At 39.0% G+C, this 26,988-nt stretch overlaps 1 protein-coding gene and 7 gene segments (V, D, J or C); all 8 read left to right on the top strand.

Moving 5' to 3' along the window:
• LOC121529358 overlaps positions 1–26,988 on the top strand; it is a 69,955-nt gene that overhangs the window by 12,280 nt on the left and 30,687 nt on the right. The gene's annotated exons all lie outside the window — the stretch shown is intronic.
• On the top strand, positions 4,964–5,424 carry LOC121529351. The segment is given in 2 exon segments: positions 4,964–5,031; positions 5,120–5,424. Coding segments are annotated over 2 exon segments (345 nt in total).
• Positions 6,353–6,870, top strand: LOC121529353. The segment is given in 2 exon segments: positions 6,353–6,480; positions 6,569–6,870. Coding segments are annotated over 2 exon segments (342 nt in total).
• On the top strand, positions 7,829–11,172 carry LOC121529335. The segment is given in 3 exon segments: positions 7,829–7,961; positions 8,042–8,105; positions 10,917–11,172. Coding segments are annotated over 3 exon segments (369 nt in total).
• LOC121529346 lies at positions 12,206–12,718 on the top strand. The segment is given in 2 exon segments: positions 12,206–12,281; positions 12,367–12,718. Coding segments are annotated over 2 exon segments (360 nt in total).
• Positions 17,811–18,764, top strand: LOC121529330. The segment is given in 2 exon segments: positions 17,811–17,887; positions 17,973–18,764. Coding segments are annotated over 2 exon segments (516 nt in total).
• LOC121529350 lies at positions 20,017–20,537 on the top strand. The segment is given in 2 exon segments: positions 20,017–20,075; positions 20,164–20,537. Coding segments are annotated over 2 exon segments (345 nt in total).
• LOC121529334 overlaps positions 24,244–26,988 on the top strand; it is a 34,330-nt gene continuing 31,585 nt past the window's right edge. The window contains 1 exon segment of the V gene segment in view: positions 24,244–24,376. Within this exon segment, the coding sequence occupies positions 24,328–24,376 (49 nt within the window).

Here is a 26,988-nt window from a genome sequence, read left to right as displayed (position 1 = left end):
TCCTGTTTACCTGGAGTCCCTCATCCAGGTCTACACCCCTTCTCGCCCACTACGCTCAGCCAGCGAAAGGCGCCTGGTACTTCCAGCACATCATGCTCCTAAGTCACTAGCTCGACTCTTCTCCTCTGTTGTCCCTAAATGGTGGCATGAATTACCCAACTCCATTCGATCTACAGACTCCCTGTCTACTTTCAAGAGAAGGCTAAAGACCCAGCTCTTCAGAGAACACTTTGCACTTAGCTAGGCAATTCTCTACTGTTGTCCCCAGTAGTAGATCGAGTCTCAGCCAGACTATTCTCCACTGCTGTCCCCAGTGGTTGAATGAGTTTCCCAACTATAGTTAGCTCGCACTCTCCTGCTCTACTTCTGGGATTTCTTTGCCCAGCTCTTTGGGAATGATCCAGCACTTGGTACTTGGTAAATAGTTGTTGTGAAGCCTAATGAATGGCGATTAGTGATCCCACATTTTCCTTGATTCATTGTTGCTGTCTAAAAACAAAACAAAAAAAAAACATAAAAAAAAAAAAGAAAAAAAAAAAAACAAAACTACATAAACAACGTATATTTTAGGTACTCTGCCTTAAACTCTACACGGCAGCACTTGCGTCCAATTGAACCTGAAGCACTTGATGGCACTTACTGATGTTGTTTCTTCTTGTCTAGATCATTGCTTGTGTTGTTCTTGCTCTCAAATGTACGTCGCTTTGGAGAAAAGCGTCTGCTAAATGACATTGTAACATTGTAACATTGTAAGAAGTAACACACCTTATAAATTGTTTTAATCATGAAAAAGCTAACTAGTATTTATGTTTAAATGCTTACATGTATAGACCTCATTCAAGATTTTTTGCCTGGTATATTTCAATTAAAAAAAAAAAAAAAAAAAAAAAAGCAAAAGAACAAGTTTTGTGTAATGTGCCTCAGTGGCGGGGGGGATTGGATGAAAGAAGGATACTAATTTAGAATAAATTACATTAGTTTGAGTTGGATTAATCTAATAAAATTAAATTAAATCCAAGTTACAATTATATTTTGGCAATAATCATTAAAAATTTGTTGGACTGACTTAATTTAATTGAGTTGGATGAATGAAAACCAGTTTCACTCTTTTAATGAGAAGATTTTATTTTGCCTTTTACCACTAAAAATAAGTTGGCCTACCTCAATTTTGTTATATTATATGGAAGATTTTAATTTGAGCTGGGGCTACCTATATTTATTGGATGGAAAACCTGCCCTCAATTTAATTGAGTTAGTCCAATGAGTTATTTTTATGAGTGTAGCTGAGGACAGGTGGCATGGTTAGTTGGTTCAAATATCTGTTAGTGTGTGAGGAAATAGATGTGAATCTGCAAATGTGTGAGGTGAACAGACCCGACCCAACCTCAGTCTCATTCAGTCAAACATGTTTGAATTATTTTTAGCTGAATCTGGATGCAGTTGGGTAGTGCCAGTGTTAATTTTGGCAGCTATTTTTGATTTTAGTTTTAGTCTTTAGATGAAATGTATTTTAGTTTTAGTCACATTTTAGTCATTTCTACCCTCTTTAGTTTTGGTCTAGTTTTAGTTGACGAAAACTCAAAACATTTTAGTCTAGTTTCAGTCCATAAAAAGTCCTCACATTTCAGTCTTTACTTTTAGTCCAAGCATTTATTCTCTTACCTAAATCTGGTATCAAATCATGTTAGTGTTTTATTCACCCTGCTAAACCTGGGGTCCCTGCTTTCTACAGCTGAGAGGCAGAATAGATACAGCTACATTGTTTTAGACAGATTTACCCACAGTGGAGAAATATCACGGATGTTGGATGTCCATGAAAACCACTTTACATTTTGTCTAGTTTTAGTCATCTTGATGAAAACTAAACTTAGTTTTGTCAGTTTTAGTCATCCCAGATCTATTCTTATTAGTCTTAGTCTAGTTTTTGTCATGGAAAAAAGGCTGTCAACGAACATTTTTTAGTCATAGTTATGGTTGAACAAAATGAACACTGGTGTGAACTGATTACCAACCTGGCTTTAAACACCTGTTGCAAACAGCCAATGCAAAAGAGAGGGGAGACACAGGAAATAGCCTCGCCCTCACAAGAGTTAGCACCAGAGGTTGATGTGTTCAGTTTGCTGTAGTTGGTTTGACAGATGGTGTAGTCTGAGATCCCTCATCAAGCACAGATGTTAAGCATGTCATCCCGGTCCTGCAGTCATCGTACAAAAATCAGCTGAAACCAGTCTGTTAGTGTGTTCCTCATCTTTTTAAAATCTGTAGCAGCTTTTCCGCTAGACTTTTTGTCCCCAGACTGGCAGTCCTCAAGAATTCTGGCCATTTAGAACAACTACCGGACATTTGCTGTAACATTATTTTGCTGCATTAACAGCAGCAAAACGCATAAATCAGATATTCTGTGATACATTGATACATACAAGTCTGCACTAAACGGGTCTGAGGACACATTTTTATCTCCAGACCTGACCCAGAACCGAGACAGTAGAAACCAAGCTAACAGTAAACCTGAGTAATTATTACCCTGTTATTACAGACTGTAGACATGTACTCATAGGCCCTAGAACCGACTGTACAAAGACTTTCTCTTATTTTTCTTTGTGTAAGTGGTTTAAAGTTTCAAAATAAAGGCTACGCGCTTTTCCTTACACACACAGTCAGTTACACAATATATGCCCACGTTAAACTCATAAACAACAACAGTTAGCTTCACATCAGCACCGTTAGCCTGTTAGCACATTGGCCACACGATCATAACTTTGCAGCTTACAACAGCCAAATACCATCCGCCACCGACAACAATGAAGCATCCAAACATAACTCCCCAGTGCTCTGCTAACTGGACACTGCGTTAGAACTCTACATTTCAAATGAATACAGAGTCTTTTAAGAGGTCTGAGGCACTCAGAAGGACTGTAGATAAAAAGCCTTTATTGCATAGGGCTACAGAGTCATAAAAAACATGCCAACATGTTTCAGCCTAACAGGCCTTCATCAGGGCAGTTACAAAATGGCTGCCAAGCTGCTTCCTTTAAAGGTTTTCAGCAGGTCACATGATTACTAGTAGTCACATGATAGAGTCAAAGGTTACACAGTTAAAACAATCTGTTAAATGATGTCTAAGTGCATTAAACACATCTATATTAAGAAAAGAAAAGAAAATGGTACAGATTCTTAATATAGATGTGTTTAATGCACTTAGACATCATTTAACAGATTGTTTTAACTGTGTAACCTTTGACTCTATCATGTGACTACTAGTAATCATGTGACCTGCTGAAAACCTTTAAAGGAAGCAGCTTGGCAGCCATTTTGTAACTGCCCTGATGAAGGCCTGTTAGGCTGAAACATGTTGGCATGTTTTTTATGACTCTGTAGCCCTATGCAATAAAGGCTTTTTATCTACAGTCCTTCTGAGTGCCTCAGACCTCTTAAAAACTTTAAGTTGGATCCCCATATTGAAGAGCACCAGAGATACACTACATTTTTTCAAGCTTTTCTTTAAACTTTTCAAAACCCATGCAGCACTCCATGCAACCATTTTTTGACTGAATACAGAGTCTTACCGCCAATTGCTAATATCAGTCCTCATGATGATATAGCTGTAAGCTGGAAATCCAACCATCCTGGTTTATTTGGACTAGTCCCGAAAAGACAAAAGCTCCACAGCAGATAGTCCGGTCCAGTCCTCCTCTCATTAACGGCTTATCCAAGACTACTTCTGCTAATTAGCCGGTGTAGGCCACTCTCTCTCTGCTGCTGCATCAGTGTTAACCACGCTCAGCAGTTCCCTTCATTTCAGCATCTTCATTACTCGCAGAGATGACATACTCAAAATTCCTCCATACTGCTGATAATATTAAGCCTTTGGTTAACCAGGAAAACCTCACTTAAATTCAAATTCTGCTTTACAAGAAAGCTCTGGTCAAACTTTCCCTGCGGAGTCTCCAGCAGTACTGAGCATGCCCAGAGAGATCGATTTGCTTTGATGTCATCATGTGTACATAATTAGCCATGTGCTTGCCGTCTGAGGAGATTAACAACCCCAGCACCGTAGGACAGTAGATGTAGTAAGATTAGGCAACTTTTAGTTTATATTAATGCATTCTTGCGACATATCTTCTAGGTTACACAAAATATAATATGCAAGTATTCAGTATTTACTCATCTGGTCATTTGCATGTTTGCATGACCGGTTATATTTTTATTTGCAGGACTTCCGCCCTTTTTACCGGCCAATGACCGGCAATTGCTGGCTAACGGAAACTCAGATATGTAGACTATGAAAGTTGTGTAGAGTGTCTCCAGCTTAAGTCATGACATGAGGGTGTAAAACAAAGTTATCAGTTCCGATTTATAAAAATAATTTCTGCTCAATCCTCCACTCATGAACCACTGCAGTCAACTCGGAAGACTCCATCAATCAGTTTTCTTTATGTTACCATGAAAGCGGAAGCCAGTAAGTCTCAAATACTTGCTAAATTCCTATAAATACAGCTTTAAAACTGGATTCACCTTATTATAGTAATTGTAAGGCTAATTTTGAGAAATATAATTCCCAGGATGCATCCCTCATGTTTATATTCACAGCTATAGAACATTATAATGTATTCTATTGGTCAGCATTCACACTGAAGTTCTCATAGTTTGATAGCAAACTTCCATCTATAACACTAATTTTGGCCTCAGCAGGAACAAAAAAGCAGTTTGTAAATAGAAACACTAAGACAATTTAAACTGTCACGACTGAAAATAATTCACACCAATAATGACTCAGAGTACTCAAACACACCAGAGCAGACTGTAGCGATGTTTCACTCTGTAGATCTAAAAATTAGTGAAAAGACTGCTGTTGTCTGCAGTCAGACCATCACTAATGCTTCCTATGTCTGATTGTATGCAAACTCAGAGAGCTTCCTTGTTCCTCAGCTATAAAAACTCTCCATCAGGCTATCAGTGGAGTTCACAGCACCTCACTTTCAACATCAAGCATGTTTTCTGGAGCTCTGCTGCTGCTGCTGGCAGCTGGATGTGAGTCTCTCTGCATCTGTCAGAGTCAACACTTCTTCTCCTCTACTTGAACTTCATCATCTCTGACTAAACATGTTCTCTTTAACAGGTGTGAAGGCTGAAACTCTGACACAGCCAGCCTCTGTGACTGTGCAGCCAGGTCAGAGTCTGACCATCACCTGTCAGGTCTCTTATACACTCAGAAGCTATTGGACAGCCTGGATCAGACAGCCTGCAGGGAAAGGACTGGAGTGGATCGGGATGAGAGACCACGTTACTTCACATCACAAAGATTCACTGAGGAACAAGTTCAGTTTTGACTCAAATCCCTCCATGAAAACAGTGACTCTAAACGGACAGAACATGCAGCCTGAAGACTCTGGAGTGTATTACTGTACCAGACTCTCACAGTAACACTCCCCATCAGCAGAGCTGAACAAAAACCCTCAGAGCCTGAACACCAAACATGAATCCACCAGAGGAGGCGCTCTAACACCAGAAATCATTCAAACTAAAGTTCAATGACACAAAAGAAAAGCATTCAATGATTTTAGAATCAAAAGAACATTTACACTACTTTAACAGTACTATGTGAATACCTCCACTTACTAGTGTTATATTCATTTCATTTTAAATCTTCTTTTTGGATGGAGATGTAGTTAATCACCTAATACATTAGACAGATAGTGATATGTACTTTACTGACTTGAAAATGTTTTTTTCTTTTTGCATTGTGATGAAAACAACCCAAAAATCTATCACATAATCTCAAACTACAACTCACCCCTCTGACCACATAAAGAATAAATGGTGAATGTTCAGTACAGCTTTAGTTTTATGAATCATTACAGAGTTATCTATGTATGTCACATGTGTAAATCTGCCTAGATCAGACCGTCCTCACAAACTGAGTGAGCGTGCCAGAAGGAGACTAGTGAGAGAGGACACCAAGACTCCTATGACTACTCTGAAGGAGTTCAAGCTTCAGCAGCTGAGATGGGAGAGCAGATAAAAGATTCAACACTGAAAAAACAGAGTTTCAACCCGTCTATTCTTAGATACCACAGAAGAGAGGAAATCTTAAATACACTAGTGAGGATTACACTTTTACTACAGCCAGTATTACTATCAATGAATTTTGTATATATTTCTCACAATAATACATTTGAATTTAGTTCTTGTTTTGAGACCTTAAATGAGATTGGGAAATAATTCTAACTCTTCCAATAGACTGGGATAAAAAAAAAAATACCTGAAAACATAGCTCTCCTTAGAACCACTGGATCTTCTCTCTGCTCCAGTCAGACCATCACTGATGCTTCCTATGTCTGATTGTATGCAAACTCAGAGAGCTTCCTTGTTCCTCAGCTATAAAAACTCTCCATCAGGCTGTCAGTGGAGTTCACAGCACCTCACTTTCAACATCAAGCATGTTTTCTGGAGCTCTGCTGCTGCTGCTGGCAGCTGGATGTGAGTCTCTCTGCATCTGTCAGAGTCAACACTTCTTCTCCTCTACTTGAACTTCATCATCTCTGACTAAACATGTTCTCTTTAACAGGTGTGAAGGCTGAAACTCTGACACAGCCAGCCTCTGTGACTGTGCAGCCAGGTCAGAGTCTGACCATCACCTGTCAGGTCTCTTATTCACTTGGAGCCTGGACAGCCTGGATCAGACAGCCTGCAGGGAAAGGACTGGAGTGGATTGGGGTGAAAGGCACCGATGCTTCATACTACAAAGACTCACTGAGGAACAAGTTCAGCATAGATTTGGACACTTCCAGAAGAACAGTGACTCTAAACGGACAGAACATGCAGCCTGCAGACTCTGCTGTGTATTTCTGTGCCAGAGTCACACAGTGAGAAATAACAACACAGCTGTGTACAAAAACTACTTCCTCTTTTCACCAACATCACTGGAAACACTTCAAACCATTCTGTGTGCAGTATTAAACTTCAAAAGTTATGCATAAAAACTCAGAATAACAGAATCAAAGTTGTCACTTTCTGACTTTTCTTAGTTGGAAAATGACACAGTGACATTTACAATACTGCGTAGCTCCATGCTGATTTACCAAATTGGAAGACAAATTTAACATTAAGCAGATATAAATACATAATAGTAATTTACATCCAGATATCCAGAAAATTAAAACCAAAATTCTGAAATCTATTCCTTGAACTTTGAAAAATTTTACATGGGAAAAAGCAACAAGACAGAACTACTAACTAAAAACACTGGCTTCTAATCTCCAGTACATTGTCTATAAACCATCTGTTACTAAGAAAACGTTTCTACCTCGTAACCTGAGGCACCAGAGGAGGAGCCCTCAGACAACAAATGATTTTAAATTCAGCTTCCTGCCTCAGTAAAGACAGAGAAACAGTCTTTGATAAAATATTCTATTAAGACAAACGATCAAATGAGTCAGAACCACCAGTGTGTTGATGATACTACAGTCCAAAAATTATATTCTCTACATTTTATATTTCAAAACTTCAGATTGAAATATAAAATCAGTTCATGAAATGCTCTTGACTACCAGCTGAGTTCAGTTCAGTTTTATCGGCTCTTGTTTTTTTCATTATAATTTCTTTTCTAGGATTTTTATGTCTTCAAATAAAGAGAAGAGAACGCTGTGATATGATAGGAAGGCCATATCACCCAGGAAACAAACTGTTGGTGAGAAGTATACGTACTCTATAATGGAACAAGTCGGCTTTATACTGTCAGAGGTGTTTATGAGTGTTTCTCTGTGTGGTCAGACCTGTGATTGGTGATCAGACCAAGCTTAAACAAAGATATGAAACCCTGAGGAGGAGTGAATGCAAAGTGAGCTGTGTTCCTCCTCTACTTCTGTGACTGCAGAGAGGATGACAGAGAACAGTGGACACACAGTTGAACATGATGGACTATAGGACAGGACTGCTGCTTTTAACTGTCTGCTGGGCAGGTGGAGATCTTCACTCATCTTTATTCAACAAAGTCTTCTCACACTCTTCTATCTCATGATTTTCTTTTCTGTGTTGGCAGGTGTTGATGCTCAGACTCTGACACAATCTGGACCAGTGGTGAAAAGTCCTGGACAATCCCACAGACTGACCTGTTATGCTTATGGGTTCACATTCAGCAGCTACCATATGAACTGGATCAGACAGGCTCCTGGAGAAGGACTGGAGTGGATCGCTTGGATTGAGAATGATAATAACAGAAAATTCTACTCTACTTCAGTCAGAGGTCGGTTCACCATCTCCAGAGACAACAGCAGACAGCAGCTGTATCTGCAGATGAACAGTCTGAAGGCTGAAGACTCTGCTGTGTATTACTGTGTCAGAGGTACACAGTGACACAATCCATCAGCAGAGCTGAACAAAAACCCCTCAGAGTCTGAAGACCTGGACCATGAAGCCAGCAGAGGAGGCGCTCTAACACCAGAAACCATTAAAACATCAGTTCAGAGATGACGGAACCCTAAGATTAAAAATGAGACTACTTAAACCACCATGACTACTACTACTGATCACCATCATCATCATCATCATCATCATCATAACATCATTAAAGATCTGCTGTCTGAGTAGATAATGAAAATCAACTGGGCTCTGAAATTAAAAACTAGCAGCTGTTCCTTCTGACTGACTCATTCATTTCATAAATCATTGTTTTGTATTAAAAAACTCAACATGTCTCCAACTAAACCCTCATAATGATGGGATAACAAGTAAATGTTTGTCCCATCTGACTGCAGAGGGAATGACAAAGGGATTAGATTTCCCTGCAGCTCGGTTTGATCTGAGCTATCAGACTACATCTGTGCATCTTCTGCTCAGAAACAGTGGAAATATCTGTTAGAGTCTAAAGGTTTGTCCAACAATGAAACGCCTGACTCTGTTAGAATGAAGGAGGTCTCCCCCTTTTTTGTGCCGTACTTAGAAAACAGATTTACCTAAATGTTTCTCAGACAGAAGTCCAATGATATATTCCCCGATCAATCCAAATCAATCCAAACGTGAGATGTCCAGAAGAACAGTCAGACAGTTGTTTTTTTTGTTTTTGTGCTTGACGGCCACAGAGACAGAGACAGAAGCAACACTGTTAAAAAATTTAAGTTTCAATGAAAGAATAATCACAATATTTCTATTTCACAAATACCAAATAAAAAATAGGCATGAAAATAAACTTTAGTGCAGCTCTGTTGTTGTCCAGTAATTTTTAATAAATACTGAAAAATTAAAGTAATCTTTTGATCCATTGCTAAATGTGAAACTGACTGTGGGACACAATAACCAGGAATGTAATATGATATTAACCAAACAAATTTAAAAGATACAGATCTACAAAGGAAAAATTAAAAAGAAAAAATATTTGATGATGGGTTAAAGAATAAAAACTCACAAATGGCAAATTTTAATTTCAGACAATAAATATGTTTTATTATTGAAGAATTTTGAATTTATTTTATGGGTCATTTTAGTGTTGCTTGGTGTTTTTCCATTAGGATACATCTTCATTGTTTTTGTGAACATTGTGGTTGTTTTCCTTTTTCTGATTGAATGAATGACTTTTTATAAACAAGAATGTAAAACTAATTTCTGATCATTTTTCACTCTTTGATTAAAATCAGTCATCAGACCATCACTGATGCTTCCTATGTCTGATTGTATGCAAACTCAGAGAGCTTCCTTGTTCCTCAGCTATAAAAACTCTCCATCAGGCTGTCAGTGGAGTTCACAGCATCTCACTTTCAACATCAAGCATGTTTTCTGGAGCTCTGCTGCTGCTGCTGGCAGCTGGATGTGAGTCTCTCTGCATCTGTCAGAGTCAACACTTCTTCTCCTCTACTTGAACTTCATCATCTCTGACTAAACATGTTCTCTTTAACAGGTGTGAAGGCTCAAACTCTGACACAGCCAGCCTCTGAGACTGTGCAGCCAGGTCAGCGTCTGACCATCACCTATCAGGTCTCTTATTCTTTAAGCGGCTACTACACAGGCTGGATCAGACAGCCTGCAGGGGAAGGACTGGAGTGGATCATACTTGGATGTTCTGGATGCACCACACAATACAAAGATTCACTGAGGAATAAATTCAGTTTTAGTTCAGATTCTTCCAGAAACACAGTGACTCTAACTGGACAGAACATGCAGCCTGAAGACTCTGCTGTGTATTTCTGTGCCAGGAGAGACACAGTGACACAACCATCAGCAGAGCTGAACAAAAACCCTCAGAGTCTGAACACTAAACATGAAGCCACCAGAGGAGGCGCTCTAACACTAAAAATTATGACAACAGTTGAATGAAAAATGAAAGACATAGAGACATTCAGAGATGTAAATTAAATGGATATAAAGAACTTATAATATTTGTGCTACAACTTTTTCCACGGTTTGCCATTATCATCACGACTGAATTTCATATTTATCAAAACAAAACAAAACAAAAATTCTCTCACTTTAAATTTTTCATACATTTCCTAGCTGTCTTTAATTTATCCTCAATATAAAAATGATAAGAAATGATACAGAGCAATCCTGTCAGACATGAAAATGCAGAAATAGATCTCATTTTTAGGTCAAGCTGAGATTCTGAAGGGAAATCAAACTGATGCAATTAAAAAATTCCATGAGGAGGAGTGAATGCAAAGTGAGCTGTGTTCCTCCTCTACTTCTGTGACTGCAGAGAGGATGACAGAGAACAGTGGACACACAGTTGAACATGATGGACTATAGGACAGGACTGCTGCTTTTAACTGTCTGCTGGGCAGGTGGAGATCTTCACTCATCTTTATTCAACAAAGTCTTCTCACACTCTTCTATCTCATGCTTTTCTCTTCTGTGTTGGCAGGTGTTGATGCTCAGACTCTGATAGAGTCTGAACCAGTGGTTCAAAGTCCTGGACAATCCCACACACTGACCTGTACAGCCTCTGGATTCACATTCAGCAGCTACCATATGGTTTGGGTCAGACAGGCTCCTGGACAAGGACTGGAGTGGATCGCTTACATCAACAGTGGTGGTGGCAGCAAATACTACTCTGATTCAGTCAGAGGTCGGTTCACCATCTCCAGAGACGACAGCAGACAGCAGCTGTATCTGCAGATGAACAGTCTGAAGGCCGAAGACTCTGCTGTGTATTACTGTGCCAGAGATCCTCACAGTGACTGAAGCTGGTTCAAAAGCTGTACAAAAACCTACAGGACTCAGTCTAACTGTATTTATAAATCCTATAAAAGAACAGAATGAAAATTAAGTAAATATTAAACAGACCCTGAGAACATTGTCACCCATCAGTCACTTTAAAGTTCACTTTCTCCATTTAACACTCAGATTTTCTTGAAATTTTGTCCCTCTATGAAGTAAACTGACACTGCATGAACTCATTATCTCCAAACAAACTTTATTCCTATTTGTCATCAACATTTAGTCAAAGATTGATGCTAAAAAAATAGTAATGTCATTCCAACAACAGAGACACCAGACAGCAGTCAGAGTCCAGTTTCTCTGAGGTCTCATTTTTAACCCACTGAAGAGTAAGAGACATTTATCCCAAACTTTGAACTAATTCTCTGAAATTCAGGAGATAAACATGTAATAAATGACTATTTCCTCCCTGTACACTGATGTGGGTTTGAGGCTATACAGGTCAATGATCAGATGGTGTTAACACAGCAGAAGAAGAGGGCTAAATGCTGTGTTGCATCATGGGTGAAAGCCTGTTTCTAGGGAGATAAAGAGCAGACTGTAGAAAGCAGTGAAGAGAGAATGACAAAGGAGGATTTCATCTGTGAAAATGGAGGTTTGAACAACTTTTTCTGGACTGATGTGCTCTTAGAAGAGTCCCAGTCCTGAGCTCTGATTGAAGAGTGTTAACTGAGAGATGTGATTTATTTGTTGAATGTGTTTCAACCACAAAAAGATGGATTTTCCTTGAATTAACATGCCGACTTTTAGGAGCATAAAAACTGGTGAATGGAAACTCAACTGATGAAACAAACCCTCGATTAAAAACTGAACAGCTGGAGTCAGTCTGCTTTGACCTCTTCCTCTCTTCTGAGATCTGAACCACCTCATTTTTGTCCAACATGTTCATCATAATCACACCTACATTTAAACTCTTTCACACATGCAAATTCACAAATGTATGCACACCCCCCTCCCATTCTGCTGGGACTATAAATGTCCCTCATGATGCAGAAGAAGAGCTCCCATCAGGTCATCTTCATCATCAGCCATGTTCTCTGCAGCTCTGATACTGCTGCTGACAGCTGCATCCTGTGAGGACATTTCTGACTATGAAACATCAGAATCAAAGAAGAATCAGATGAATGATGGAGATAATGATGATCTGTGTTTCCACAGGTGTCAGCAGTATTGATCTCATCCAGCCAGGATCAATGGTTGTTCAGCCTGGACAGACTCTGACCATCACCTGTCAGCTCTCTGGTTACTCTATCACTGATGACAACTATGCTACAGGCTGGATCAGACAGGGTGAAGGAAAACCCATGGACTGGATCTCTCATCAGTGGAGTACTAGTGGACTAGTGGAAAATAATGTTCTGAAGAACAAGTTCAGCTACAGCAGAGACACTTCTGCTGGGACAGTGACTCTCACAGGACAGAACATGCAGCCTGCAGACACAGCTGTGTATTACTGTGTTAGATACACACAGTAACACAACCATCAGCAGAGCTGAACATAAAACCTCCTTAACACCAGAACATTAAGCCACCAGAGGAGGCGCTCTAACACCACAGATCATTAAAACAGAGACAATGAATTGCATTACAGCACAAATATTAAATATGAATAAGAATCATAGCACAAATCTGTAATAAAAATGAATGAATGAAAAGAAAGAAAATTCCCTAAACCAGCTGATATGTTTCTGAACAAAGATGAACATTTGTCTCACTCTTTAGTAAAGGTTGCTGTCCATCCTGCATTAGGTTCTAAAATATTTCTGTCTCAAATTTGTTGTTGAAGCTTCACATACATGTTAGTATTTATTACATCAGGGCTTTTACAGAACTGAGAGAGAGAAGAATGATCATGAACAAGGTGAGAACGTGGGCCGGGGGCTTTAGGTTCTTTAACAGTCCTGTAGTCACAGACATTCTTGCTCACATTACATCTCATGAACACTTTCAGGACGTTTTCCTCAACATCTGCACTAAGGTCAACTCTGACTCAGGGCTTAACAGACTGGATTCTGGGGGTCATAGGTTAAAGGTCAAGGTCTGGGCCTCATGCTGATCCCTGTCTGTGATCATGACATCTGAAGAATGTTTTTAAGAGACATTCTTCACAAATGTCCACTCAGGACCAAGAATCATCTGAATACATTTGAAGGTACAAAAGCAGCGTCAGAGCCACTGCAGCACTTCTTCTTCACCCACCACTCTACTTTGACTGTTTTTATAAATGTTGTGGAGATGAGGATCTGCAGACGTTAAACTTCAAGGAACATTTCCTTCAAAACCTTGTTTGAAAATGTCATAAAGATGTAAAGGAAACTGAGACTTTCCATTAAATTCAACTGAACTCAACCCAGTTTGATAAAACTCAGTGGAGGTGAACATGAACACTGGATTCATTTGAATTAAATTTAAAAAAAGGGGGGGGGGGGGGGTAATGAAGAAGATTATCCTAAAAATAACTCAGACTGAAGTCAAGTTTCTTCTTTAAGGAGGCGTGAATGCAAAGTGAGCTGTGTTCCTCCTCTACTTCTGTGACTGCAGAGAGGATGACAGAGAACAGTGGACACACAGTTGAACATGATGGACTGTATAATTAGTCCATCATGTTACTATTATATATCATGACTATATAATCATGCAAAAACAGTCCACAAACCTTGAACACATAGTGCAAAACAAAAAATCTGAATACATTTAAACTTATGCACAGACAAAGTTATGCACAAACCCTATACAGAGAAAACACAGGGGACTAACGGAGCAATCAACTGTAGAGTAACTCAACAATACTTTTTTGTTTTTCCAAGATTAAATCTTTTCTGTGTTGCAGACTCAAAAATCAGGAGTGACGTCTTTTCAGGATTTTACTGTAAGTTTAATATTGTTGGAAAAGCACATAAATATGCATACAGGCCCTTATGTCTTAGCCTGACATGCCAGATTGACCGTTTCATGAATCTTTGTCAAGGATCTATTTGACATTCGTCTTGGAAAGCTCCCATAGGAAGTGTTTGGGAAGGGCAGGACTTCCAAAAATTTTCAGATGGTGATTGGAGGAATATTCTGCCTGTTACATTCATGACAGGCCAATCAGGGCAAAGAGCTAAATGACGTGCATATGCGCTCCTCTTGAGCTGACAGTCTACCGCTGCCTTAGATTGTTAATGGTGGAGCCTCTTGGTCAATAAAACCCAAGGCTGGTAGGGAGACGTGCAAAAACATCTTCTCTGCTGAGACAAGCTGTCAGTGTGGCTCTATGCTCTGGTTTAAAAAGAAATGTGGTCCTGTTCCAATTAAACTGCTGCTCTCCTAAAGCTACATCAGAGCTAATAGCTACCATAGCAGCAGCCATTATATAGACCGGCCCTAACGATCGCAAACCCATGATGAAGTACACCAGGAGAAGAGTGAAAACATCTTTTCTGTCATGAAAATCTTCAGTATTAATCTTTGTCCTTGTTTTAATAAAGAAATGTTGTCCAGTTTGGACAAAACTACCGCCTTGGCTAAGTCCGAGCTAATCACTCCACTAGCAGCCATTGAATACAATCAATACAAGTTTTTTAGTGACTTCATAGAAAATAAATCAAACTAAAACCCAGGCACCATAATCTATAAACCCAGCTGTACTAAGAAACAAATACACCAACTATTACACCAACTTGCCTCTATTTGCTAACACTCCCAACATTCACTCTGTTTGGTGCAGCTGGACAGTCTTTATGAAAATACAGAGGATGTGTTCAAGTTGTATTGGATGTGATTTGACTGCATTTCTCTTCCTACACAAATAAAGAGAAACATGATTGAGCTCTCAGTGTGGTGAAAATGAGCCGTGGATATGAAGCGTTCATGTCATTAACAAATGTAAAGATAGGATGCCTGTAACATCTCATGCTGCTATAAGAAGGCAAAACACAACCAATAAATAAAGAATTTACAAAATCTCCACACAAAACCATTATAAGAGCAGCCAGAAGAGAAGTGGGAAAGCCTTTCCTACAGCATTTCCATACAACCTTGAATATTTTTCAAAAACCACGGACAAGAACTGAATATTCTTTCAATACACTGGAAAAACTGCAACAGACTCTACTGGCTCCAGTCAGACCATCACTGATGCTTCCTATGTCTGATTGTATGCAAACTCAGAGAGCTTCCTTGTTCCTCAGCTATAAAAACTCTCCATCAGGCTGTCAGTGGAGTTCACAGCACCTCACTTTCAACATCAAGCATGTTTTCTGGAGCTCTGCTGCTGCTGCTGGCAGCTGGATGTGAGTCTCTCTGCATCTGTCAGAGTCAACACTTCTTCTCCTCTACTTGAACTTCATCATCTCTGACTAAACATGTTCTCTTTAACAGGTGTGAAGGCTCAAACTCTGACACAGCCAGCCTCTGTGACTGTGCAGCCAGGTCAGAGTCTGACCATCACCTGTCAGGTCTCATATTCTGTTGGCAGCTATCGTACATCCTGGATCAGACAGCCTGCAGGGGAAGGACTGTAGTGGATTATAAGTGGTGGTCAAGGTCATAGCACATTTGTCAAAGATTCACTGAGAAACAAGTTCAGTGTTGCCACCGACTCTTCCAGAAAAACTCTGACTCTCACAGGACAGAACATGCAGCCTGCAGACTCTGCTGTGTATTTCTGTGCCAGGAAGCCCCACAGTGACACAACTCATCATTAGAGCTGAACAAAAACCCCTCAGAGAACATGAACATGAAGCCACCAGAGGAGGCGCTCTAAGACCACAAATCATTAAAACAGCAGTAAAACTCTCAGAAGATCAAATATCCCTCTGAAATGTTGTTTGATTGACCTCAGAATAAATTCATATTGAAACTAAATAAACACAGAAACCTGGTCCTAAACTAAATGACATCATAATCTGATTTCAGATCTTCAGTGAGTTTCTCATCATTTAACTACCAAACATTATTCCTGATGCTTACAAGAGTGAGTTCTTCTGCTCTACATTCAAAACTCATGTTCACTATGTCACTCAGCTCAATAGAAATTATACTTAGAGACAATGACACTGTACAGAACTGAATTATAATCATGCTAGAATGCATCAAATGAATTTGGTCTTATAATACATTGTTTGTGGTTAGTTATTGTGTAATTCACTGATCACACATAATTAATGTATAATTGTATGAAGGTAAGAAATTGAGTCTGACTGCCATGACTGAGTCAGAGAAGAGTAAACATGAAAGGTGATGTTTCTAAATACCCTGTCAATGTTGTCCTGTATGCAAAGTGATCTTCCTCCATGTCTGATATAAAGACTCCACATCAGGCTGAGAGTCAGAGAGTCAGAGAAGCTCCATCATGTCACCTTCAACACCAACCATGTTCTCTGGAGCTCTGCTGCTGCTGGCTGCTGGATCCTGTGAGTCTCACTGAGGCTCACACACTGACAGTATGATCACAGCACAATGACTCCTAACACACTCATTCAATATTCTACATGTTTTCATCCACAGGTGTGAAGAGTTACACGCTGACACAGCCAGCCTCTGAGACTGTGCAGCCAGGTCAGCGTCTGACCATCACCTGTCAGATCTCTTATTCTGTTAGTAGTGCTGCTACAGCCTGGATCAGACAGCCTGCAGGGAAAGGACTGGAGTGGATTTTATATGGATGTCCTTGATGCACGACAGTCTACAAAGATTCACTGAGGAACAAGTTCAGTATCAGCTTTGACTCTTCCAGAAACACAGTGACTCCAACTGGACAGAACATGCAGCCTGAAGACTCTGCTGTGTATTACTGTGCCAGAGACACAGTGAGAGAGAAGAAGAAGAGAGCTGTACAAAAACTACTTCCTCTTTTGGTAACACTGAAGATTTTGTTCACTGTCTGCAGCTCTTTTTGATCTTAGCTATGGACTCATTTAAAACGTCATTTGAAGAAAAGTTTCAGTTCATCCCAAAATTAACAACTATGTAAAGCCATAACTCAATCCATAGTAAACATGAGAAAAATAATGAATTTTGTATATCTGGATGTAAATTATTTTCATTCACATTCAAAGGAGGCAGATTCTTCTAGCATGTAGGCTTAATGAGTGATTTAAATACACCCTGTTAGGACCAGAGAACAGAAACCATTCAACATTTTGCACATCCTTTGAGGATACGATGGCAGGTTGTTCTATCAACTGAAAATTAATGACTTCAAAAAAACACATTTCCTCAAATTAAGCCAAAGAATTGCTCCCCTCTTCAAAAGTTCATATTTAAAATAAATTTATGTTGACTTCAGATCACTGTTATACCAATGGATGACAGGATTTGGATTTAACCTGAGGGAATAATGAAGCCACAAAACTAATTACTGTCAGAAGACATAAGTATCTCTAAGAGAAGTCTCAGTTCTGCTTTTTATTTAGTATGAAAGTTATCCCCTCATCATAAATATGTATGACGTGGTTAAAACATCACTTGTTTTATCAGTGAGTTGAATTGATAAATGTATTATTTAACTTTTATGGATAAATGTCAGTTTATTTATCATCATAGATATGCAAATGAGTCTCCTGTCTGTTGCCATATAAGTCATCCAGCCTGATGTTGTTCTGTCATTCAGAGAGAAGAAGAGCTCCCATCAGGTCATCTTCATCATCAGCCATGTTCTCTGCAGCTCTGATACTGCTGCTGACAGCTGCATCCTGTGAGGACATTTCTGACTATGAAACATCAGAATCAAAGAAGAATCAGATGAATGATGGAGATAATGATGATCTTTGTTTCCACAGGTGTCAGCAGTATTGATCTCATCCAGCCAGGATCAATGGTTGTGCAGCCTGGACAGACTCTGACCATCACCTGTCAGCTCTCTGGTTACTCTATCACTGATAACAGCTATGCTACAGGCTGGATCAGACAGTGTGAAGGTAAACCCATGGACTGGATCTCTCACATGTGGGGTGATGGAACTTTTTACCAAAATAATGTTCTGAAGAACAAGTTCAGCTACAGCAGAGACACTTCTGCTGGGACAGTGACTCTCACAGGACAGAACATGCAGCCTGCAGACACAGCTGTGTATTACTGTGTGAGGAGAGACACAGTGAGAGAGAAGAACGACAGAGGTTCACAAAAACAACTTCCTCTTTTCTCAACTATCATTTGGATCCTTCATCCCAGCAACACTTCATTCAGTGATAAAACAAAAGTTCAAAATGTTGAATTAATCAATTCATATTCCATGATTTGGGTGAACACCTGATTCTGATTGGTCACAGGATATCGATTTATTTCATGATTTTCAATTTCTTTGACTATGGACTTTACAGCTGCATGATATTGGTACAAAGCTGTTATATGAATTTCCCTCTGCAATATACATAAGCGAAATGAAAATGCAGAAAATCATGATGTGTTTTTTATGATTATATTGAGCATGCTAATTGTAAAAATGTATGGTTTGTGGCTGCATTTTCAATATTTTGTTAATGAAGATTGGAAAACAAAGACTGGACTGCATGCGTGTTATCCCTCCCATTATCTGCTGTATTTCTGCCATTCTTCATGTTTTATGTGACTTACATGACACTCCTGCAGCAAAATAAATCTGCAGATGAACAGTCTGAAGGCTGAAGACTCTGCTGTGTATTACTGTGCCACAGAGCCACAGTGACTGGAGCTGGTTGAACTGCTGTACAAAATCATACAGCCCTCATTTGATTGGTAATTTTTGTTTTAGATAATGAGTGCACTAACTCATTTAGTAACAGAGCAAATTTCAAACAGAAAAAACTGCTGTACCTTAGTTTGGTTTTACATAACAGATTTCACCATGACCAAGACTGCACTCCTCAAAAATGAGGTTAACAAATCCATCACCCACAGGCCAGCTTATTACACTTTAACATACTTCAAAACCAATCAAATGTTTGTTTTTCTGTAAACTTTGATATTAGTTTGTCTTTCAAACACTAGAGGGCAGTGTGAGACTGGCTGAGTTTGATGCACAGATCTGGATCACAAATGTGCACAAGACATAACAGACAGGAAAGATAATTTAACCAGTCACTGTTGAACATTTACACAATTACCTGACGCTGATAAGTCCTCTGCTTCACCTAAACTGATTATTATTGTACAAACAGACATGGGTTTAATCATTAATCCTCTGTGCTCACTTCATGCTAACTTTTCTGAGCCCAATCAAGCTCAGCTGTTTCTTAGAATCAGGAAAACTGAGTTAGGTATCACACTAGGTAGCAGCTAGTTCACAATCCAGGAAGATGTGAGCTTTAGAAAGGTTTAAAACAGTTTCAAGGTTTTACTCATGACTCTGGCCTCAAGCTGCATAAAATAATTATGAATCCCCTATGGGAAAGTCTGCAGCCTCAGATCCTCTTGTGGGGTCCTCTGGTCACTCCCAGGTTGAGACTGGAAACTAAGAGCCTGGTTGGTCTCTGACAGTAGGACGCCTTGTCTTAGAAACGGCCTAACTGAGGAGATAAGGCGTGCAGAATCAGTCACTTCCTTTAAACTGCTTCATTAAACTGACTTTTACTGATAGACCATCATGTTGTGTCGTCCTCTGGTTGCATTCTTAGGTCTTATTCTGTTTTCAGTCTGTCTTTTCTCTATTTACTGTAATATTTACTCACTGACTAATACCCACAATTTATCTAATAGCTTTTATGTCTAATCTTTGTTCTATAATGTCTCTTTCAACTCTGATGTAGGATCATCATTAATACGTCTGATTGTATGCAAACTCAGAGAGCTTCCTTGTTCCTCAGCTATAAAAACTCTCCATCAGGCTGTCAGTGGAGTTCACAGCATCTCACTTTCAACATCAAGCATGTTTTCTGGAGCTCTGCTGCTGCTGCTGGCAGCTGGATGTGAGTCTCTCTGCATCTGTCAGAGTCAACACTTCTTCTCCTCTACTTGAACTTCATCATCTCTGACTAAACATGTTCTCTTTAACAGGTGTGAAGGCTCAAACTCTGACACAGCCAGCCTCTGAGACTGTGCAGCCAGGTCAGCGTCTGACCATCACCTGTCAGGTCTCTTATTCTTTTAGCAGCTACTAGACAGGCTGGATCAGACAGCCTGCAGGGAAAGGACTGGAGTGGATCGGAAGCAGATACACTGGTGGCACTTCCTACAAAGATTCACTGAGGAGCAAATTCACCATTGATTTAGACTCCTCCAGAAACACAGCGACTCTAAACGGACAGAACATGCAGCCTGAAGACTCTGCTGTGTATTTCTGTGCCAGAGACCCACAGTGACACAACCATCAGCAGAGCTGAACAAAAACCCCTCAGAGCCTGAACACCTAAACATGAAGCCACCAGGGGAGGCGCTCTAACATTAAACACCTCAGTGAAGGAAAGAAAAACAGAGAAGTAACAGTGAAAGAATAAAACATTATTTTATCACTGTAATAATATAACATCTACTCATTATTATCATTGTTACTTCATTTAAAGTGCATGTTTGTGACTACATCATGTAAATCAATTAGATAATGTTTTATTACCAAAATGGTTATATTGTAGTTGTTAGTTTTGGCCCTGATAAGATTCTGTTCTGAACAAGTGCTCAAACTTTCATGCACATTCAGATGCTTCGTTTCTCCATCAGCATCCCAAGAAGGTACCAGCAGTTACGCCTTTTACTTTATTTTTTTAAATAAATGAAAACAAGAGAACTGCAGCATGTTTGATATGAAACAGACAACTCAAAGAGCAGACAGATACAACCTCAGACTTTAACAGACGTTTGTTAAAGATACATTCAGAGACTGTGAGAACTCAAACTGTGAACGAACTCTGACCTTAACACTGGGAACCAGGCCTTTACTCAATAAGAGAGTTTGGCGACTTTTTTGCTCCAGTTATACACCAAAAAGAAAACTATAAAGAGATGTTAACAAATGTCTCAGTGACCAGAGAGGATTTACATCACAATGACACAAGCCAAAAACTTTCAACTTGACAACTGGAGCAACAATTAAATCATGAATTATGACTGGGATATGTGGCTAAAACAGACCTACAGAGATAACACAATGGCCTGAAGCATTAAAGAACCACAAAAGGTCAGCAGAGACCACTGGATTAGTAAGAAAAGAGAAGAGGAAAATTGTCATGATCCCTGTCTGTTAAGTCTATTTTTGTTCACTTTTATTTTTGCACATTCATGTCTGTTTTATGTTTTGCGTGTTCTAATTTTCCTTTTCTGTTTTAGATTGATTCCGCTCCGCTCACCTCGCCCCGCCCTTCCTCACTGACTCCCGATCCCTCATGTGTCACTCACCTCGTCTCCTCCCACTGCTGCTCTCCGTCCTGCATGCTGCTCCTCACACCTGTCCTGCATCACTGATTAGTCATAGTATAATACTCACCTGCACACTCACCTCCTTGTCAGTCCGTTGTTCTCCATAGTTCACGTTCCAGCTCTTTAGTTTGCTCTCGTCTTGTCTACTGTTAACGACTCTGCCAGTTTTCCCGTCTCTGCTCTTGCCTGATCCCTGCCTGTACCTTTGCTTGTGAGTTTTTGGATCTCTGGTTTTTGACTCGGACTGAATAAAGATTCTGATTTTTGCTTCTCGTCAACTGGTCTCCTGAGTGGTGCATTTGGGTCCTGCCTTATTCTGTGTTCTAGTCCATGGTTTATGACAAAAATACATTCTAAAGCCTGAAGACAATTTATTTCACAGACAATAATAAAATAGCCTGTTATCATGTACTGAGTAATACATGATGAAAAATATAACTGCTGGCCTGGAGTCAGTCTGACATGTAGACGGATATTTGCAAAAAAAAAAAAGTTGGGCCAAAAACAGACAATAAGACTGTAAACTCAAGTCAAATGTTGTTCTTCTCTGAGGAGGAGTGAATGCAAAGTGAGCTGTGTTCCTCCTCTACTTCTGTGACTGCAGAGAGGATGACAGAGAACAGTGGACACACAGTTGAACATGATGGACTATAGGACAGGACTGCTGCTTTTAACTGTCTGCTGGGCAGGTGGAGATCTTCACTCATCTTTATTCAACAAAGTCTTCTCACACTCTTCTATCTCATGCTTTTCTCTTCTGTGTTGGCAGGTGTTGATGCTCAGACTCTGACACAATCTGGACCAGTGGTGAAAAGTCCTGGACAATCCCACAGACTGACCTGTTCACCCTCTAGGTTACATTTCAACAACTACTGGATGGCTTGGATCAGACAGGTTCCTGGACAAGGACTGGAGTGGATTGCAGCTATCAGTCATGGTGGTGGCAGCAGCAAATACTACTCTGCTTCAGTCAGAGGCCGGTTCACCATCTCCAGAGACAACAGCAGACAGCAGCTGTATCTGCAGATGAACAGTCTGAAGGCTGAAGACTCTGCTGTGTATTACTGTGCCAGGGTACACACAGTGACACAATCCATCAGCAGAGCTGAACAAAAACCCCTCAGAGTCTGAACACCTGGAAGACAACGCCACCAAACAGGCTGTAAAACTAAAACTGATTCAAACTCCAGGTCAATGAAAAAAAGAGAAAAAAATATTTAGACATAAAAGGCATGTTCCTGACAGTTTCATTTAACTGAATATATTTCTTCTTCTTAGGAATTGACATTCCCAATTTCATTTCTTAGGGTGGCTTAAACTACATTATTCAAAAGTATGAGTTAACTTTTTCCTGTCTGAATGCTGAGGAAACTACAAAGGGTTGAGTTTTAACTGTAGATTTTTGTGAATGAAAACAGTTTCTCTGTAAGACTTTTACTAAGACTGGTTTCACCTCACAGACCAGCCTGGATCTGAGTACACTAGACTCCTAAGTCTGATTAATTGTGTGACAGACTCAGGCACTGTGCCAGGGTACACTAGTTTGGAGATGTAGTCTTGTGCACATTTTATGCATATTTAGCACAGTCTGTTGGAGATATGAATACAACCGTGCTGGAGTACTGGGTACGTATCAGTGAAAATTATAAAGGCCATTTTTAACAAATCCAGTCTCATAAAATAGATGTATCAATGCAGCACAGGCCCATGTCATCCTTTCAGCTACACAGTATAACTGCAACTAGAAAGAGGGTCATTGCTAGTGTCTGAAAAAGAATGAAAACATACAAAATAGCAGGATAAACTCTACTGTCTGGACAGGACATAATCCAGTATCAGCCATCTGCTGTGATGAATGTTTGCCATGGTTGCTTCTACCTGATTTTTATTGCTGGCAGACATTCATACTGCTGTCTACTGTACTGGCCTATGTACATTCAGAGGTGTGCTGAGGCAAAGAACAACATTACTGATATGAAAGTAGAGCAGCCGTGTTTTCAATTTATTTTAAATTAGTTTTTACAGCTGATTAGATGTTTTAGTGTATAAATTGCAAAAATTGTAGTTTTATTTTTAACAGTTTCAGTTTTGTTTATTTTCATTATCTGTCAATGGCCAGAACCATAAGGGAAAAGTAAACATCATCTAGATCTTCAAAGTATAATCAAACAGGTTATTCTTCATTCCTCATTTCATTGATTCAAATTTGATGTTTGCAAACACCTAAAATTAACATTGTGGGAAGTCTCCCTCAGTCAAATCAAACTATTTTAACTTCCCAGGTCTGGGTGTGTATGACAGTCAGTATGCTCACATTAAAAACTAAAAGAATATTTTTACCAAATTACCTTAATTTGTCAAGTTTTGTTAGAACTAATGTTTTTCTGTCAGTTTTCCTTTTTGCAAAACCTGCCTTTTCTGGATCTAGTTAACTTTATTACTTTTTTTTACATTAAACTTATAGTTAAACATTTTTGTTCAGTAAATTAACTTTGGTAATCATGTTCAGGCATGGTATAATACAAACTGTCAAATATAAAAATCACAAGCATGAGAAAGATATGTCCAAATGGTCCAAAAAATCCTAAACTTTCTGGAGATAAAAAATGCAAACATCGTTTTGGTCCTTTAATTTCTAGTATGATTAGAATTACTGAGGGGGATGGTAAAAATGATGCAACCAAAAATATCTAAAACAGAAGTCAAATATTTTCTCTGAGGAGGAGTGAATGCAAAGTGAGCTGTGTTCCTCCTCTACTTCTGTGACTGCAGAGAGGATGACAGAGAACAGTGGACACACAGTTGAACATGATGGACTATAGGACAGGACTGCTGCTTTTAACTGTCTGCTGGGCAGGTGGAGATCTTCACTCATCTTTATTCAACAAAGTCTTCTCACACTCTTCTATCTCATGCTTTTCTCTTCTGTGTTGGCAGGTGTTGATGCTCAGACTCTGATACAATCTGGACCAGTGGTTAAAAGTCCTGGACAATCCCACAGACTGACCTGTGGACTGGAGTGGATCGCTTACATAAGCACAGCTAGTACTCCTATCCATTACTCCTCATCAGTCCGGGGCAGATTCACCATCTCCAGAGATGACTCCAGCAGTAAACTCTACCTACAGATGAACAGTCTGCAGACTGAGGACACAGCAGTGTATTACTGTGCCAGAGACACAGTGAGAGAGAAGAACAGGAGATTTGTACAAAAACTACTTCCTCTATTTGCCACCATCACTGGGAACACTTTAAACCCGTGTTGACAAAGTTAGATGTGCTTAACACTCAGAAGAAATTCTGAGCATTGATCAATTAATTTCTAATTCACTCCAATCAATCAATCAATCACTTTCTTTATCTCAGATGTTTTTTTTAAATCAGATTTATAAATAGAAATTGTTTGCTCCTAAAGCCATAAAAAGAGGAGCCACCAGACCTTTGATTATAACACCAGTTCAGTGTACAAAGACAAACAGACACATTTAGAGACGTAGAAGCAGTGTAATAAAGTTTGCTATAATTCCTACAGCCACGATCATTTATAATGGCAGTATTCATTAATGAGCCTTTTTCTAGGTTCTCAATATAAGTAAAAAAAAGTAATCATGTTATGCCCTGAAATGTTTTATCTTATAAAGTGGTAATATCTTCTTGGAACTCTAAACCTTACTAGCATTTTTCTTGTTCAGAAAAGTACCAGAATGCCAGTGTGATGAAAAGGGAAGCATTTTTCCTCTTGTGCATGTTGCCTTGTTAAGTTGGAAAAAGTAAGTGAAGACTGCCATCTAGTGGCAAACACAAAAAGGGTCAGCTTACTTGATGCAGAAAATCCAAAGACATCCTGCATGCATGAGAGGTGTAAGGAGTTCTGTGATATCCTTAGATTAATCTGACACAGTTGTGGAATTTTCTAATGACTAAAATACTCCTCTAACTCTTAAAGAATCAGCAAAGGTAGGGGCACTGAGTCAGAAAATGTTTCAAACTTGACTGCAGCAAAATACACGTTAGACTTCTGTGTTGAGAATTTTTTTAGCTTTTGTACAGAAAAGTTCACTATTTCTGTCACAAAAGAGTTCTAGAGGACACACTTATATTGTGCTTAAAAATAACATGCAGAGTTTTAGGCTCTATTTTTTCTTTCATTTATGTAAAATAATCGATTTCTCCTGCACCCTCAAATGTGTCCATATCCTGTATTTTTGTTTAAATGTTGTAAACAGAGCTGCTGATGCAAGTCAAATTTGAGATTTTGGTAATAATATCTATCTATCTATCTATCTATCTATCTATGTTTGATTTGTAATTATTAAATTAAAATATCATATTGCACAGTTTTGCATAGGAAGATAGAAAAGCTGCACTACAGCACAGGTTTTTGCATTGTGATGCTTCACTGTGTATGGCAGTGGCCACAGTGCTTCACACTAATACAAAAACCTCTCCACCAACAGTTTTCTTTTTCATTGAATGACCACATAAAATCCTGGTAAAACAGACACTTGTTTTTACCCAGCAAAATACTGCCACCCTTTTTAAACAGTAACAACAATAATGCAATGCTTCAAGGTGTAAATAAATGGCTCTACTGTGCATTATTGTTGAAAAAAACAATAAGATGTGATATACAAGAAAGAAAATGTTTGTAATAATTAGCTTTGTTCTCAGATTGAGCTGATAAATGAAATTTTACTCAACAAATTTACAAAACAATTTTACTGTTTAATACTTGGTCTGTTCTTGTTGTAGATTTAATAATATAACATTTTATGAATACAAAAGTGTTGTTTCTAAATTAATTAATTAATTAATTAATTAATTAATTACAAAAATAAGAAGAAATACACATAGTATAATCTGAAAATAAAGTAAAATAATGATCTGGTGTGTGCTGTGATGCATCCTGTGACAAAAACCTCACAGCAACAAACATTTATCAATGAAATGGTTCCACAAGAGGGGTTAGGGATCACAAAATTCATTTGAATTTATCCTCTTTGCACAATGCACAACTGCACCAAATATGACAATTTATTTAGTAGTTTTTTGTTTTTTCTTTCAGGTAAAACAAATAAAGCCAAAAGTGTTGATTTGCTAGTGACACTGCAGGAAAGTTGGTGATCAGCAGAGTAATCAGAATTTGGTCTGTCTGAACAATTTTAGCAAAATCCATAAAATTTGTAAGATTTTTGAGCCAAAACAACACATGATCAATACTGACCAACAACCTGCAGCAGGGAAACTAACCCTGCAAAAAATAAAACACAAAAGAGTAAGAAATGAGCTTTTTGTACACAAATATATTTGGTTCTGAGGTAAAATAAAACTATTAAAGTAGAAAAGTAGATTTTTTTGTTTCCTGGTGTACCCTGCTGATCATACAGTATAAATAGAAACGCACCATAAACAGCACAGGTTTTTTTACGAGGGTGTGACACTGTGTATGGGGGTAGCCACAGTGACATA

Source organism: Cheilinus undulatus, linkage group 21, assembly GCF_018320785.1.
Source record: "Cheilinus undulatus linkage group 21, ASM1832078v1, whole genome shotgun sequence".
Classification (NCBI taxonomy): Eukaryota; Metazoa; Chordata; class Actinopteri; order Labriformes; family Labridae; genus Cheilinus; species Cheilinus undulatus.
Note: the sequence above shows the minus strand (reverse complement) of the source record. Positions and strands in the feature narration are given on the sequence as shown.